General features: G+C 41.4%; 1 protein-coding gene across 1 annotated transcript in view; it reads right to left on the bottom strand.

The window, feature by feature from the left end:
- Positions 1-5,569: 5,569 nt before the first annotated feature.
- Positions 5,570-16,812, bottom strand: part of matn1 (matrilin 1) — a 39,455-nt gene continuing 28,212 nt past the window's right edge. The window contains exons 6-8 of the mRNA XM_070898946.1: positions 13,804-13,953; positions 9,742-9,828; positions 5,570-6,319 (exon numbers count right to left, since the gene is read on the bottom strand). Of these exons, the coding sequence (XP_070755047.1) occupies positions 6,267-6,319; positions 9,742-9,828; positions 13,804-13,953 (290 nt within the window). The 3' untranslated portion in view covers positions 5,570-6,266. The remainder of the gene's footprint in view (positions 6,320-9,741; positions 9,829-13,803; positions 13,954-16,812) is intronic.

Genomic DNA, 16,812 nt, shown 5'->3' on the forward strand with positions numbered 1-16,812 from the left:
CTCACTTGGAATACTGTGTCCAGTTTTAGTCTCACATAGTGGGTGATATTGAGGCTTTGGAAAGGATGCAGAGGAGGGCCACTAGACTTCTTCTTCATAGGCAGTCCCTTGGAGTCGAGGATGACTTGCTTCCACACTAAAAATGAGTTCTCAGGTGACTGATGAGTCCAATGTGGGACCTACAGTCTCTGTCACAGGTGGGGCAGACGGTGGTTGAAGGGACGAGAGGTTGGGGTGCTTGGGTTGTCGTGCGCTCCTTCCGCTGTCTACACTTGGCTTCAGCTTACTCCCGGCAAAGAGATTTGAGGTGTTCAGCGCCTTCCCGGATGCTTCTCCCCTACTTTGAGCGGTCTTGGGCTAGGGATTCCCAGGTGTCGGTGGGGATGATACACTTTAACAAGGAGGCTTTGAGGGTGTCCTTGAAGCATTTTCTCTGTGCACCTGGGGCTCATTTGCCGTGTCGAAGCTCCGAGTAGAGTGCTTGTTTTGGGAGTCTCATGTCAGGCATGCGAACGATGTGGTCCTCCCAACGGTGTTTATCAAACGCGGTCAATGCTTTGATACTGGGGGTGTTGGTCTGAGTAAGAACACTGATGTTGGTGCGCCTATCCTGCAAATGGATTTGCAGGATCTTGCGGAGGCAACGTTGGTGGTACTTCTCCAGTGTTTTGAGGTGCCTGCTGTGCATAGGCCATGTATCTCATCGCCAGTTGTTATGTCTTGAATAAAGAGTCAGACTAGATACTGCAGTTCAAAGTAAGGTGTGACCGTTGTCTTTTATTACAGATCTCAGAGTGCCTCTCCAGTCTGTGAGGCCTCCTTATATAAAGGTGCTCCCAAGCAATTGTGGGATCCCTTGGGACTCCAGGAGTTAAGCTCTCTGGTGGTTAGACATGGTATTTACAGGTTTACATACATAACAAAAACCAAGGTCAATTTGGGGGAGAAAAATCTGATAATCGCCAATCCCCTTAGATGATCAAAACTAGTCCGGGAGATCACTCTGGCCCAGAATTCTCTGTAGTACCTACCTTCTGTACAAGATGATCTCCGCCCCAGCCAGAAAGGGTAACTGAAAGCTCACTCGCTTATCCCGAGTCCTGCTGAATTACCGCACAAGACCCCACTCACTCACTGGGGTCCCACCTGCTGAACTGCTCATGAAAAGGGCACTTAAGACAAGGCTCTCGTTAGTCCACCCTGATCCACACGAACAGGTAGAGAGCAGGCGCCTTCAACAGAATACATACCCTGATCGCGCAAATGTGTCATGCGAAATTGAGATAAATGATCCTGTATTTGTGTTGAACTATGGACAGGGTCCCAAGTGGCTCCCTGGCACTGTTTTGGCCAAAGAAGGGAGTAGGGTGTTTGTGGTCAAACTCTCAAATGGACTCACCTGCAGAAAACACTTGGACCAAACCAAACTCAGATTTACAGACTATCCAGAACAACCCACAATAGACTCTACCTTTTTCGACCCTCCAACACACACACAAGTGGCAACTGACCCAGCAGTTGACCACGAAGCAGAATCCATCACGTGCAGCAGCCCAGCAGGACTCAGCAGCCCATCAAGGCCAGCTGCGCAGCAGCCCAGCGAGGGCCCAACAAACGACTCACCAAAACCAGCATCTGCACCGAGACGATCAACCAGGGAAAGGAAGACGCCAGATTGACTCATATTGTAAATAGTTACACTATTAACTTTGGGGTGGGGGGGGGGTGGGAGTGTTGTTCTGTATGTAAACCTGTAAATACCATGTCTAACCACCAGAGGGTATATCCCCTGGAGTCCCAAGGGATCCCACAATCCCTTTGGAGCACCTGTATATAAGGAGGCATCACAGGCTGGAGAGGCACTCTGAGATCTATAATAAAGGACTACGTCTCACCCTTATTTTGAGCTGCAGTATCTAGTCTGACTCTTTATTCAAGACATAACAGTTTTTATCTGTTTTTTCACCTGTGGGGTGGGGAGTCTATATATTGTGTTGATGCACAAGGCATCACAATTATGTGGGAAAGGCTGGGTGGACCAGAGGTTCTGTTCCTGTCTGTCATTATTTGCTCACTGACCTACTTTGGCTCCCAGTTAAGCAAGGCCTCGATTTTAAAATTCTCATCCTTGTTTTCAGATCCCTCCATGGCCTCAACCCTCCCTATCTCTGTACACTCCTCCAGCCCCACAACCTTCCGAGATACCTGCGCTCCGCTAATTCTGGCCTCTTGAGCATCCCTGATTTTAATCGTTCCACTATTGGTGGCTGCGCCTTCAGCAGCCAGGGCCCTGAGCTCTGGAATTCCCTCCCTAAACCTCTCTGCCTCTTTCCTTTCTCTTTGACCAAGCTCTTGGTCATCTGCCCTAATATCGCCTTTAGCGGCTCAGTGTCAAATTTAATTTTATTACGCTCGTGTGAAAGCGTCTTGGGATGTTTTACTATGTTAAAGGCACCATATAAATACAAGTTGTTTTTGTTGTTGTATGTTCATAACATGTTGTATGTGAGCTTGAAAATAAAGTAACTTACTAGGTTATGCCAATGTTAACGCCCCTCCATCCCTATCCTTTTACCTGCCTTCCTTGGCTTTGGTGCTACATTTGACCCACCTCAATTAAGGTTACCTTGTTACCAACAACAAATGTCTTTTTTTATGTATATAAATGTCATCTTGGCTCAGAGTTAGCATCCTTGCTTAGCAGACTCTGAGGCAGAAGAGTCAAGCCCCACTCCATTCTTGATCAGTACTGAGAAAGTGCAGCATTGTTGGGGGTGCTGTCTTTTGGATGAAATATTAAACTGAGGTCTCATCTGCCTGTTCAGATGGGCATTAACGATCCCAGGGCATTATTGGTCAACATTCTTTCCTCAACCAGCACCAAAGAAGCAGGTTCACTGACCAGTCATCCCACGGCTGTTTGTGGGACCTTGCAATGCACACAGTGGCTGCCACATTTGTTTAAAAATAGAATAGTGTATATATTCAGCTTTAAAGTAATTAATTGTGAAATGTTCTGGGATATCCTGAGGAAATAAAATGAACTATGCAAATGCAAATCCTTTCTTCATTTTGGATTAACTCTTTGTGTAGTTCAATTAACAGTTTTTGGTGTGAGGAAAGTGTTATGTCTGTAGTGTCCCTATGAATGACTCCACGGGGCAATGTGTTGTACTCAAACTGTAGTGACCTTGGTCCTTTATTCGTAACTCCAGAGTGAGGCAGCCACATGGTGGCTACCCTTTTATATAGCCTCTGCCACCAGGGCAGGAAACCCTGGTCTCCACCAGTTGCACCCTCTAGTGGTGCCAGCATAGTATAGACACAGTGTAAACCTTATTGAAAGTACATTAGGTAAACAAGTCTCCATCTTATGCAACTATACAGTGACTACACAGAGAGTATATCTATAGTCTGCATATATAACAGAAAGTTGTAAACAAATTTTTTAAATCCTCTTCATCGATGATTGATATTTCTGATTTTTCCCAGCAGCCAGCTCAGAACTGGCTTTGGCAGAAAGTTCAGAGCAGATTACCTCTCGGTTAACTTTAGAGCTATTTTTCAGGCATGAATACATTCAAACTGCAAGTCCAATAACTGTCAACATTTTCCTTTATATTGCTTCCTTCTCTTTTTTTTATTGATAAGCCTGGCGAAAGGCCGAGGATCAGTATGCTGCACACCACTACACTTGGCTGAATCGAGCAATGGTTAAGTGATGCCTAGTTTGAGTTTGTAAAGCCCGTAGTTTGTAAAAAGAGTGAGGAAGGCAAGGAGCTCCACTTTTAACCATTTGACAGTTTACTACAATATTTTTATTTATTTATACATTTGACCTTTTTTGTGTAAATATGAAAGTGGGTTATGATAATATAAAGAAATGGATAGAACTACATAGAATTTACAGCATAGAAACAGGACATTTGGCCCTACTGGTCTATGCCGGTGTTAATGCTCCACAAATGCCTCCTCCCTCCCTACTTCATCCAACCATATCAGCATACCCTTCTATTCCTTTCTCCCTCATGTGTTTATTTAGCTTCCTCTTAAATGTATCTGCGCTATTCACCTCAATTGCTCCCTGTGGTAGCAAGTTCCATATTCTAACCACTCTCTCGGTAAAGAAGTTTCTCCTGAATTCCTTACTGGATTTATTAGTGACTAACTTGTATCTGTTTGCGTCATTTGCATTGTCAGGGTGGATAGGGTTGATAATGCTATTACTAAGTATAAAAATAAAAGCACTGAGTGCTTTCGTCCCAGGCAGAGCTCAGATGAGTGGCAGGGCTCTCACCTTAACTCTGTTCAAGTCCAACCATTGACTGCATTTTTTTTTTAAATTTGAAAAACTTAGGTGAAAAGCCAAGAACATGCAGTAGGATAGGCAAGGTAGCGTAGTGGTTATGTTACTGGATTAGTAATCCAGCGGACATTTGTTCAAATCCCACCAATTGAACTCAGTTTTTTAATAAATGGAAATAAAAACACTGGTATCAGTAAAAATGATCATGAAGCTGTAGGATTGTCGTTAAAAAAAACAACTAGTTCACACCTGCCATCCTTACCTGGTCTGGCCTATATGTGACCTCGATCCTACACCAACATGGTGGCTTCTTAACTGCCACTCTGAAGTGGCCTGGTAAGCCATTCGGTTGTATTAAACTGTGCGGTTGAAGAAGGTGGCCCACTATCACTTTCTCAGGGCAACTAGAGATGGCCAATAAATGCCAGTCTTACATTCCAAGAGTGATCCAACTTCCCGTGATAGATTAAAAAAAAAATACATCACCAAAGCTGAAAAGGTGGGGTTTATCAGGAAGTGGTGATTAAATTGAGACACTACTTGGGAAGGAGGGGGGTGGGGCACACACTAGGGGAGGGGGTCGGAGACGGAGAATAATAAAACCTGAGGACACTGGAACATCCGCGTGAGCTGGTGATACTATCGGTTATCCATAAGGTGTACAACCTCTTAGACCAAATCATCCTACGCAGGTGAAGGGGAGGGGGCTGTTTGCTGGGGCACTGCTCCTGTGGAGAGTTTGATTTTATGGTTAGTTGGAAATTCACTTAATTGAGTTTTCTTTTCAATGAAGGATCTTTCTTAGAGTCACGATTTATATGGGAAGAGAAAATAAAGCAAATTTCAGTTCAAAAAAATTCTGTAGCCAAGTCCCATCTGCCCACAGGGTGACCTACACATCCCAGTCAACATATCCTGGTCAGTGAAGTAGGATTGTTAAATGAATATCAAGCAGTATTGGGCTTGACTAGTTTGACCTTGTGATTTTGCCAGTCTGAATTCAGGCTACTCCTGGTTCATATCATTTGTCACATTCTTACATATCAAAAAATAGTAAGTGTGGTTTGATCAGTACATTGTAAAGTTCTCATAACTGCTAATGGACTGTCATCACCTCTCAGTCAGCTTCAAATTCAAGTTTTCAGTGTGAAACAAGAATATTCTAATCAATGGAGTCGCAGAGTCCAACAATCTGGCCAAAGAAGAAAATTATAATATAAATAAAGAAATCATTGTCCAGAATTTGAATGTTTTTAGGCCACTTTTATTTGTCTGTTTTATTTCCTGACACAATCTAGGTTTTACCAAGCTGATAAAACAGAACATCCATAAAACCTCTTAAAAATGTATAATACCTTTTTCTTAAATATACTTTCATAAATATCCAGATTTTTAAAAAGACACAAATAAGACACTTTGGTTTTGTCTAACAATTTCAGAGATATCCCATCTTTTAACTGTTCACCTTGCATTACATCTGCTTAGTATTTATGATAGTTTATTTCTGTACTTCATGTAGTATTTTGTTTTTGGGTCAATTTCAATAGCATGTGTTCTGTATTATGAGGCTGTTACTTTTACCAGTGGACAAAAATATATAGGCTTGGATTTAAATATGGTTGCGTGATAGGATCAATATTGGTATCAAACACGTAAATTACAATATAAATACAAATTACTTTTGAGTTTTACATTTGGCAACTTCTTTAATATACAAAATATACTGCAAAAATATTTCTGGCATATTTCACAGTGCTTTGTCTATTTGAAAACGACTGCACTTAACGTTATAAGGCTCCTGTATTAGGAAAAGGTAACTAGACTAGACATTTTAAAATAGATGAAAGCATTTTTAGTAGTTCAAATGATTTTGTATGTTAAATAAGCATGTTTTCAGTATATTACAATAGGCTACTAGTGACGATGTTAGGGATTGTCAGGAAAAGTGCACCAGAATCTATTAGACCAGAAGTCTGTTCTCAAGCGCTGCCAGTTTTTTTGCAAAGGCACCTAGTATAAAAATCGTTAAGGACAATATTGCATGACAATCAAAACATTAAGCTACATTGCTTTATACAAAAGTGTTCGAATGGTTTCAAATTGTTATTGGCTTATGTATCTACATTATAAATCTTACGTCTGCACGAACATTAACTCATCAAGCCATGATTACACCCTCCTGCCAATGGCGGCACTGTAGCACCCCAGTTTTATTCTCCCAGCTCCTCAGCCCATAATGCATAGAAATTCCTATACTCCAATCAACTCTACACCGCTTCTTAAATTGCGACACATTTTGCTGTTTAACTATAAATAATAATGCAAGTGCAAATTATTATGTAAATACAAGGACAGAATGTGTGGCATTAAAATGGAAACTGAATTACATCTGAACACCCTGGTGCAATTATCCTATGCTCTTTAACCTTGCTGTACCAGAACACGACACTTGGTCTTGGCCTCCTGTGTGCACCACCACAGAAGATTGTCTATACATTAATATTGGCCCGTAATTTGCGGTCAGCGGCAAAGTGGTTAGATGGACTGCAATTCTACTGTTCAAATCCATGGTGAACATGAGGGGAACAGAAATGTTGGTGTGATGTATACCAACATTAGGTTGCAAACTGTAAACTTAAGGAAGAAAATGTTCCTGAACAAATGGCCACTGAAAAGCAACTTTATTAAAGTGCTGACGTTTTAGTAGAAACACCTTAAAAAGTGCAGTAAAGTTTACAAGTCTGTCCATGTACTCTGGCAAGCTGGTGTTATACTCCAGCCTGCATATTGCAGAATTGGTGATTTCACTCCCTATCACCATATCACCAATCCAACTCCTGAGTTATTCTTTGCAAAAGTGGGAGCACCATTGTTTCATACTCAAGCTTGGAATGTAAATATAAGGGCCCGGAATTTGTGGCCCGATGATGGCATTCGCCGTCATTCCATCTTTGAAACCGACCATAACTTTCAGCATTTAGCACATACGCAACCCAATGTGTAAATCCTGAAGTTGCGGTCTGTCATTCAATGCTCCTCCACAGGCTGCGTGGTGGCCCCTTCCCCATAGAGCCGGCAATCTGTGAAATCTCTCAAATCATGGAAACTGATGAAAACTTCGGCTCTTCCGCAGTAATTACGCTGTTAAATTCCCCACTGAAAGTTAGACCCAAAGGGATTAGGTGTAACTGGGGATTTAACAATGCAGTGACTGCTAAACAAAGGATATGGCCTGAAAAACTAATTTTACTTTTGTGCAGTGTCAAATATATCCATTTTAATAAAAATATATTTTTTAAGAAATTTTGTTTCTTGATTTTTATTTCAGGTTTGCCTTTTCCCCATGTGAGGGCCCAAATCTTTGTTTTGTTCTCTCTAATTATTGTAGAAAGTTAGAATTTTAAGAGCTTACCACTTCCTTGTTCAAAGTCTGTGAAAATTCTGTGTTTTGATTGGCTACTTAGATAGCTTGTGGCTGTCACAGCAGCTCGCACTAGGGGATCCCCACTATACTCTGTTGATTTGAATTACACGTCAGAAAACTCAAACTTCTCGACACAGAGAACACAAGAACTTTGTGCGAAGCTTACTTCGGGGCCAGCGACGAACGCCTTTGCTTTGCCGCTGTCCGAATTCCGGGCCTATATTTTATGGCTTTTTAGCGCACATTTCTACATCAATTTCCCTCATTTTTGCTCTTTTACTTTATCAATACATTCTTACTTAAACAGGAGAGGGGTTGGTAACGCCTGAAGATTTGTCAGGATTAATACAAATGATACTTAGTCTTGCCATCTTATCTAATTTTCCTAGATTCCATGGTTAATGAATCTTGAATTAAAATTTTTAAGAAACTTTGTTGATCTTTATTTCAGGTTTGTCTTTACCCCATGTGAGGGCCCCAATCTTTGTTTTGCTCTCTCTAACTGTTTTAGAAAGTTAGAATTTTAAGAGCTTACCCATTTCCTTGTTTGCAGTCTGTGAAATTTCTGCCTGAATCCTGCTAATTTCACAGAACCCAAAGTCCCAGCTCCCCTACTGGTCTCCTGGTCCAGCTAAGATTCTGGTCACCATTGACTAGAAACATAACTGGACCAGCCATATCAACACTACAAGATCAGGTCAAAAACTGGGTACTATGCACTGAATGGTTTACTTCCTGATCCCTCAATGTCTCTTCACCATCTATAACACTCAAGTCAACAGAGTGATGGAATGTGCACCACTTGGCTGGATAGGTGCAGGTGCAATAACACTCAAGAAGTTCAACACCAGCCCAGACAAAACAGCTTACTTGATTGGTGCCCCTTTCTCTAGGTTCAATATCCATCACTGGTGCATCATCATCATCATAGGCAGTCCCTCGGAATCGAGGAAGACTTGCTTCCATTCCTGAAGTGAGTTCTTTGGTGGTGGAACATTCCAATACGAGAGCCACAGACTCTGTCACAGGTGGGACAGATAGTCGTTGAGGGAAGGGGTGGGTGGGACGGGTTTGCCACACGCTCTTTCTGCTGTCTGTGCTTGATTTCTGCATGCTCTCGGTGTTGAGACTTGAGATGCTCAGCGCCCTCCTGGATGCACTTCCTCTTAGGGTGGTCTTGGGCCAGGGACTTCCAGGTGTCAGTGGGGATGTTGCACTTTATCAGGGAGACTTTGAGGGTGTCCTTGTAGCGTTTCCGCTGCCCACCTTTGGCTCGTTTGCCGTGAAGGAGCTCCGAGTAGAATGCTTGTTTTGGGAGTCTCTGGTGCACTGTGGTTGCAGTGTCCACTCGACACAGAATACACTGCAGTAACTCACCAAGCTTACTTTGACAGCCCTGTGACCTCTACCAGCATGGACAAGAGCAGCAATACCATGGGAGAACCATCGCCTCCAAGTTCCCCTTCAAGTTATGCACCATCTTTCATTCACTGGATCAAAATCCTGGAATTCCCCACCTCACAGCATCATGGGGCATCATCAACACAACGACTGCAGCAGTTTAAGAAGAACGTTCACCATAACCTTCTCAGGGCATCTAGAGATGGGCAATGGATGTAGCCTAGTCAGAATCACCCATGAAGAAATCATTTTAAAAAGCCCTGGTGCTAAATGTAAGAGCTGCGCAAACAGTAAATTCTTCTAGGTACTGGCCATTCAGATAACTATTTCTACTGATCAAGAACTCAGTATGTGAAAAATCAATTAAAAACACTCCTATAAAAATTCTGGTAGATAATTGATTGTGCAGACAATGGGAGTGCAGACAATTGAGGATCCATTGTAGTTAGGTGTACGGGTCGACCACAAACAGCAATATCTGAATGACAGTAAAAGTTCAGAACTGAAACTGATATACAGTCTACATTTCCTTAAGGTGTTAAACTAAATTGTGGATGATTCTATATTAGTATATTTTTATGGTGAACCGCACATGGGATTAAAAGGATATGTTTCGATGTCAGTGTTTTAATTATTTTCTCGACCTTTATCTGGAACTCCACAAGCGACTCGCAGGCACATGGATCTTTGGGTGTAACTGAAAGGAAAAACAAAGCATGTGAGGGGAAAATACGAACATATTCCAACCTTCCCATAAATCACTACCTGCAGCTGTGGGTCACAGTAAGGTCATTTACTGGGATGTTCTCTGTGCATGATCTGCAGTGAAATTGTGAATGTGTTGGTTAGTGAATGTTACTTACATCTCAATCTACATAATGCAGTTCCCATTCCTTCCACTGTGATGCTCTTCGCTACAGATATGTTGGCTGTAACTCAATGTAAATCTATCCAAGTGTGGTGCTGTAATCCAGATAGTGCTGAACAGACACAGCACACAGAATAATGCTGGAGAATAACTGGAGAATGAACAGAATAACTCTATTTTCTCTTCTCCTGATCTCCTATCTAGGTCTGATCCCCCCTTCTTGGTCTCTTCTCCAAGCTAAAGATCTGTTCTGTTCCTAAAGGAGTTTGCTCTGTTCTTTAAAGGGAAAATTAATACCAATTTACCAAATTGTGGCCTTTATTGCTGACCTTTACTTTTATTTATATTATGCACCTGGAGTGTATGAATGGGAAGAAAAAAAATCACACGGCTGATAGTCAATAAACCGAAATCCTCTGTAAGGGTGTGTGTATATTCCTTTGGATGTGAATATTTACTATTTATTCTTATTGTTCAAGTAGTTATGTATGCTAGACAATATGTAAATCATTCTTTTGGAATGTAAAGTTAATTCCTGGTGAAGAAACAAACACAGCTCACCAAGAGGTTTGCCCCCTGAACGGAACAATCTGTTTTTTGAGTGGGTTGCCAAATCATTTTTAAAATGTTAACTGGATGCCAAAGACCTGTTTTTTTAATAGAGGTCATTTGCTGCCATGTCTTATGATGTGGAAGCACTAATTGTTAAGATTTCCAACAAATATTCATACACAGCAAAGCAAGTATCTAAAGTCAAGCCACAATTGTTTTGGGCTGATTCTGAGATTGGTCCGAGTGGCACTGACACTGGTTGGGGAAATCATGGACCTGCAGTGCCTGGCTTTCCATCAGTTTAAATGAATAGATGGAGAGTCAGACACTAGGGGCCTGTGATCACCAGACTAGCACTCTCTGTGGGCACTGCTCCATGTCAGGCATGCCCAGTCACAGAGTCAGCCTTTTGTGTGTCTCTGTCCTGCTCTGTGCCCAGTTAGGGACTTGGGAAAAGCTGGCAACCTGACTCGTCAATGGTCGGTCAGCAGAATGAAATGATTATAATGAATTATGACATTGGAATGTTACAGGTCAGAAAGACCATACAGATCGTAGCAGTAACAGAGGTTAAATCACCAGGTGCTGCATTTTGGCAAAATCTTCCACAGGATGTTTATAGATGCACACGCTCGTTGCCATAGACACTGGGGATCAGTTGCACGTTGGTCATGTGTATCAGGAAATTATGTGCATGCTGCTCACAACTTTCCTCCCATTAAAATGATAAGACCAAAAATCTTGGAGAAACCTGGAGAGGGTTATGAACAATAACGCCAAGATCCCTTTCGCTCTCAACTGATTTTAATTCGGTTCCATGAAGTGTGTAAGTGATATTGATCCACTGCACTTACCTAAGTTAAAGGACATCTTCCAGAATTTGGCCCAATCCCCCAGCACATTTAGATCCAATTGCAGAAGATCCTTCTGTTGCATAATCTGACACTCATGCAAACTTCAGTGTCATCTGTAAACCTGCGGACCATTCCCCCAATACCTACTTCTAAGTCATTTAAGAAAATAGTAAAAAGCAACAGCCCCAGGACCAATCCCTCCTATTGCTGCAATCTCCTCCAGTCCCACAACCCCCCCGAGGTGTCTGCGTTCCTCTAATTCTGCCCTCTTGAGCATCCCTGATTATAATTGCTCAACCATTGGTGGCCGTGCCTTCTGCTCTGGAACTCTCTGCCTAAACCTCTGTGACTCTCTACCTCTCTTTCCTCCTTCAAGACACTCCTTAAAGCATTTGGTCACCTGCCCTAATTTCTACAAATTGTTTATCTCGTAATACTCCTGTGAAGCGCCTTGGGATGTTTCTCTACATTAAAGGCGCTAAATAATACAAGTTGTTCTTCTTGATATCACTAGTAATGGGGCACCACTAGTAACTGGCCCCCAAGCAAATCCATAGTCATTAATCACAACCTTCTGCTATGGGAATGTAGGCAATTCCTAATCCATTGTAACAGCTCCCCACCGATACCACGATTTTGTTCTGTAGAGTAACCTATTGTGGGATATCTTATCAAAGCCTTTTTGGAAGTCCAAGTAGTCAATGTCTAGTAGATGCCCTCATCCACTAACCTCGTAACTTCCTCAAAGAATTCTAGTCAATTGGTAAAACACAATGTCCTTTTCCAGAAGCCATGTTGAGTGTCTTTGATGATACCCTCCCTATCTAGGTGATCAGAGAGAGCATTGCTTATGAACCCTTCAAGCATCTTACTTAAGATTGACGTCAGGCTTATGGGCCCGTAGTTCCCTGGATCTGACCTGTCACTCTTTTTGAACAGCGGCACCATATGAGTATCTTTCCAATTCCAAGGGAAAACCAGACCCCAGTGAGCTGTTAAAGATAAAGGCAAGGGGGATGCAAATCACATGCTCCCGCTCATTAATCACCATTGTGTTAATGTCATTTAGACCCGCAGCCCAATCTACTTCACAGTTTCTTTATTCTATCTAAGATATCCCTCTTTTATTGTAATATACCCAATTTTCATGTTTACACGCAACCCACATCTGGGCATCATCCATAGGAGTGTAGACTGATGCAAAGTAATCACTGAACACCTCTGCATGACTTGAGATTCCACTTGAATCTGTCCTAAGGTGATTCTAAGGTCCTCTGACCTTTAACCTAATTAAACAAAACGTTTGCCATTACTCCCACAAATACCAACAATCTTTTTTTTCCGTTTAAGCTTTTAGCTGCTTTAATAATTGCTTTTGTCGCCCTTAATTGTGTATGATAATTATCTCTATTTTCATGGGAGTTGTTTTCCTTTAACCTGTAAGAGTATTTTTGTTTCAGCCTAATTCGTGCTTCCACATTTCTGGTTAACCATTTTGGTTTAGTATGCTACAGGTCCTTTTAGTAACCCTTGGGACCTAGGATTTTTGCATGATAATGGTCTTAAAATAGATACATTTATTCCCAGCCTCTATTTCCCTCCACACCAGGGTTGTCCAATCAACTTCTTTCAAATCTTTAGCCAGTTTATTGAAATGAGTCCTCCTGAAGTCAGGAACTAACATTAAATTGTTAATAACCCCCTTTTTGTTAATAAGATTCAATTTAATTATGGTATGATCACTTTGTTCCAATTTTGTCGTGTTCTGACGAAAGGTCATCAACCTGAAATGTTAACTCTGTTTCTCTCTCCACAGATGCTGCCTGACCTGCTGAGTATTTCCAGCATTTTCTGTTTTTATTTTATGATCATTGTTGCCCAGGTGCTCCCCACATGGAGTTGCGATACAGCTGCAGGGTCAGTATTGAAAATTAGGTGAAAGATTTGAGAACCCCATGTCATATCACTGACATGTTGAGTTAAAAAAAAAACGATCATTAATTGTATTCACAAATGTTTCAGCTAATTTACCCACCACACTTGATGGTTCGCCATCAGTCCATTTTCTACAAAGAAAGTTGACGTTCCCCGTAATACAGACATGGCCTAATCTAGACATGCTAGCATTGTATTTCTAAGCTAATCCAAAATATTTTCTGTAATGTTAGCTCTGTATTTCTTTGAGTAGCTGACACTGTCTTTTTGAAGTTAAGATATAGGTTCATGGATACAAGTCAATATTTGCAGGGAGTCTTCAAGCTTATCGCAATATTGCAGGGTCTTTAGAGTGTGTCAATACTGGCAGGGTTTCCCAGATTGAAAGGTTTGAAAAACTCTGGATTAAGACAACTATAACAAAAGACTGAATTGTATTGAAGGATGAAAGAATATTCCTTACCACATATTTTAGCCTGTAATTTGTCTGCAATTTGGCTCATTGTCTTGAAATCGGCAGTATAATAATAATGATCCTTAACTGGATCTGAAGCAATTATCCTTAATTCTTCCTCAAGTGCATTCCCCACTCCAATCGCAAACATCTTAATTCCTGAAAACAGAAAAAAAATCATTTCTAATTACATCTTGAAAAGCTTTCAAGTGTTTTGTACATAAAAATGCATTAAGGTGAATATCAGCATTGCTGAACTGTACACACTGTACTAAGGACTTGATATGATGCTGCCAGTATAGCCAATAACAAAAAGAGTAGGAGCTGGGTTTTCGGTTGTCTAACGCCTCAGTTAGCAGCCAGAGGGGGCGTTAATGGGAGGGGGTAAGGGGTTACCGACTGGGAGCTTAAGCGTTTAGCGCCCCGACCGAAAATTCATTAGAGGCTCAACGGGGGCACAAACCATTAGCGCCTGGCTGCTGACGATCCGTGCGATCCTGACGTCAGTCCTGGTGCAACGCCCCCACTTGTGCTCCGGTCAGTAAATTAGGTGCGGCTGCCAAGAACAACGTCTGGAAAAGCAGTCGGTACTGGCTTGCAGAGTCGTTAACTGGTGGCTACTTAAAGGGATGAGGAAGCGTTTCCCTCGGAGGTCACAGTCAATGCAACGTTTACACAGAGCACGGTGCGTGAGCCTCCGAGTTTGCAGCGGCAGACAGAAATAAGAGTTCAGCTTGAGAAAAAGTGATTTTGAAAGCTTCAGTGGGGGCATTGCTATGCCGTGCCTTTAAGATTCGGCTTTTCCCGGGATCTGAATCGGAGTTTGGCGCACGTGCAATGGGTCTGCCAAATTTACCGACCAAAGCTTTGTTATGCCCCCCAGCCCCTATCCCCCCAGCTGTAGCTCTTTGACAGATTCTAATGAATTTCTGGGCGGAGCGCGCAAACATATTCAAGGCGCTAAAATTACCGCTCCACCTAGGTTACCGCCCCAAATGAGGCGCAACCGAATTTCTCCCCCTAGGTTTTTTAGGCTCATGTAACAGAGGGATTAACAAAAGCTGTGTGCCATCTAATGGCTCGATGGATAATTGTTGTATTGAGTCAGACAGGGCTGCAAAATCCCAGGTTCAATCTCTAATCTGTGCTGAATAAACCCATTTTATCTGGAGCAGGAGTAGAATGTTACAATTGTTCTTGGTGTCCCTGGCATATGAAGGAGGAAAATCTGCTGCCGATCACCATTCATTGACTTCTGTTGGAAATGTGGGCACTGTATGACTGTTGGAAGAGGAGGGCTTCATTGTGAGGAACTCTCCGGTTGATTAGCCAGCCATCACTTTCTATGTAAGCTTGCCAATGGGCCTCCAGTGCTTGAGGACTATGATAGATGCTGATGTTGAGTACTGTAATAGATGTTTAAGAATGTGATAGATACACAGGAAAAGATGTTAAGAACTTTGATAGATATCCAGAGACATAAGTTGCAGAATGTAATGCACAGGGACAGACATTTAGGGTGTGAGTGTTTCACATAAATAGATATATAGGAATGTATTACTTGGAGAGTAATAGATATTTTGAAGTGCATTATGTAGAGAATAACAGTTAATTCAAGGTGTGTTGCACTGGATATCCTTATCTTATTAGTTCAGCTGTGCCTCTGGTTCCTTGCTTTTGGAGGAACTGCCACATACAATGTCTATAACTCAGTTCTCTCATTTAAACCATATCTATTGCTTAGAATATATTTCATTAGTCTATTGATAATACACTTAAATATATAAAGCTAAATTACTATATTATGTTAAGCAAAACAAAGCATATTTATTTTCTTTTGATTAATCAATGACCCTTGCAGAATTTGATTTTGTTTATTTCCATGCAGGTTGTTAAATACATTTAAATCTTGTAAATGTACAGGAATAATAATGCGATAAAATGTTTCCTTATTAATGGTATTCTTTTAAACATGCCTTTTAAAACTGTGAATCCTTATCAAATATTGAAGAAAGCAGAGTTTAAGTAAAACTCTTTCTTCTCAGTTGGATTAATTCAATAAATGAGTTTGCATTCCAAGCTCTGTATTTAACTAAAGCAACGGTTCCATTTCCAGATTATTGTGTGAATGAAGAACAGGGGAATAGAACCTCTATAATAATCCCAGTGGGATTCAGCCAATTTTAGAATTAAAGTAGAGGGAAAACTAAGAACATATATCGTTCGAAAGAGAGTTCAGGAGTGTAATATGCACAGTACAGATGTTTAAGAGTGCAATTGTATAACTCAAGAAATGCTACATAAAAGAGAAATTCAAATTGTTTCTTACAGCCCAAATTCAATTAAAAAAAGAACAGCTTGAGTCTGAGACCATCTAAATCCAGGTTGCAGTGGGTATAAGCCCACGCAATAAACCTGGTCCCTAATCTGGCAATCGCACTAAAGAGAGACCACAGTGTGGCTAATGTGGGAAATGGAATCATGCCACACTGCTACTCAGGTTAGGGCTGTAGAACATTGTTGGGACAGAGTAGAGGAAACTCTACTCTGCATCTACATGTGCTACACCTGACCTGGGAGTGCTTCATCAGCACAAAAATTACTTTATGTGACAGCACTGACATCTCATCTTGAGAAGGTCAAAAAATTAAAAATATAGTTTTAAGAGCAACAATGGAGTGGCTAAGAAATGGATGCCTGCTCATTTGCATTTTCATTAGTTTGAATGAGCATTCTACAGCCTATTATTGTTCACAAGCAATATCTGGTCTATAGGTCTATTAGCATTAGATTGATTTTAAGTAGCCTGTGCATCAAAATGTTGTGCCTATGGAGCAGCAAGTTCAGCTTGTCACATGGCAAATTTGTCACAATGGTAATTGGGTTATGTTAAGCAACTGTTTCTAGATGGCAATTAACCTTGTCTTGACTGATTGAAGCAAAATATGGTGGGGAGAGGGGAATTTTGCCATGCTGCTCTCGTACATCTAACTCAACAGTAGAATTCACAGTGGCCTG

This window comes from Pristiophorus japonicus, chromosome 14 (assembly GCF_044704955.1).
Source record: "Pristiophorus japonicus isolate sPriJap1 chromosome 14, sPriJap1.hap1, whole genome shotgun sequence".
NCBI lineage: Eukaryota > Metazoa > Chordata > Chondrichthyes > Pristiophoridae > Pristiophorus > Pristiophorus japonicus.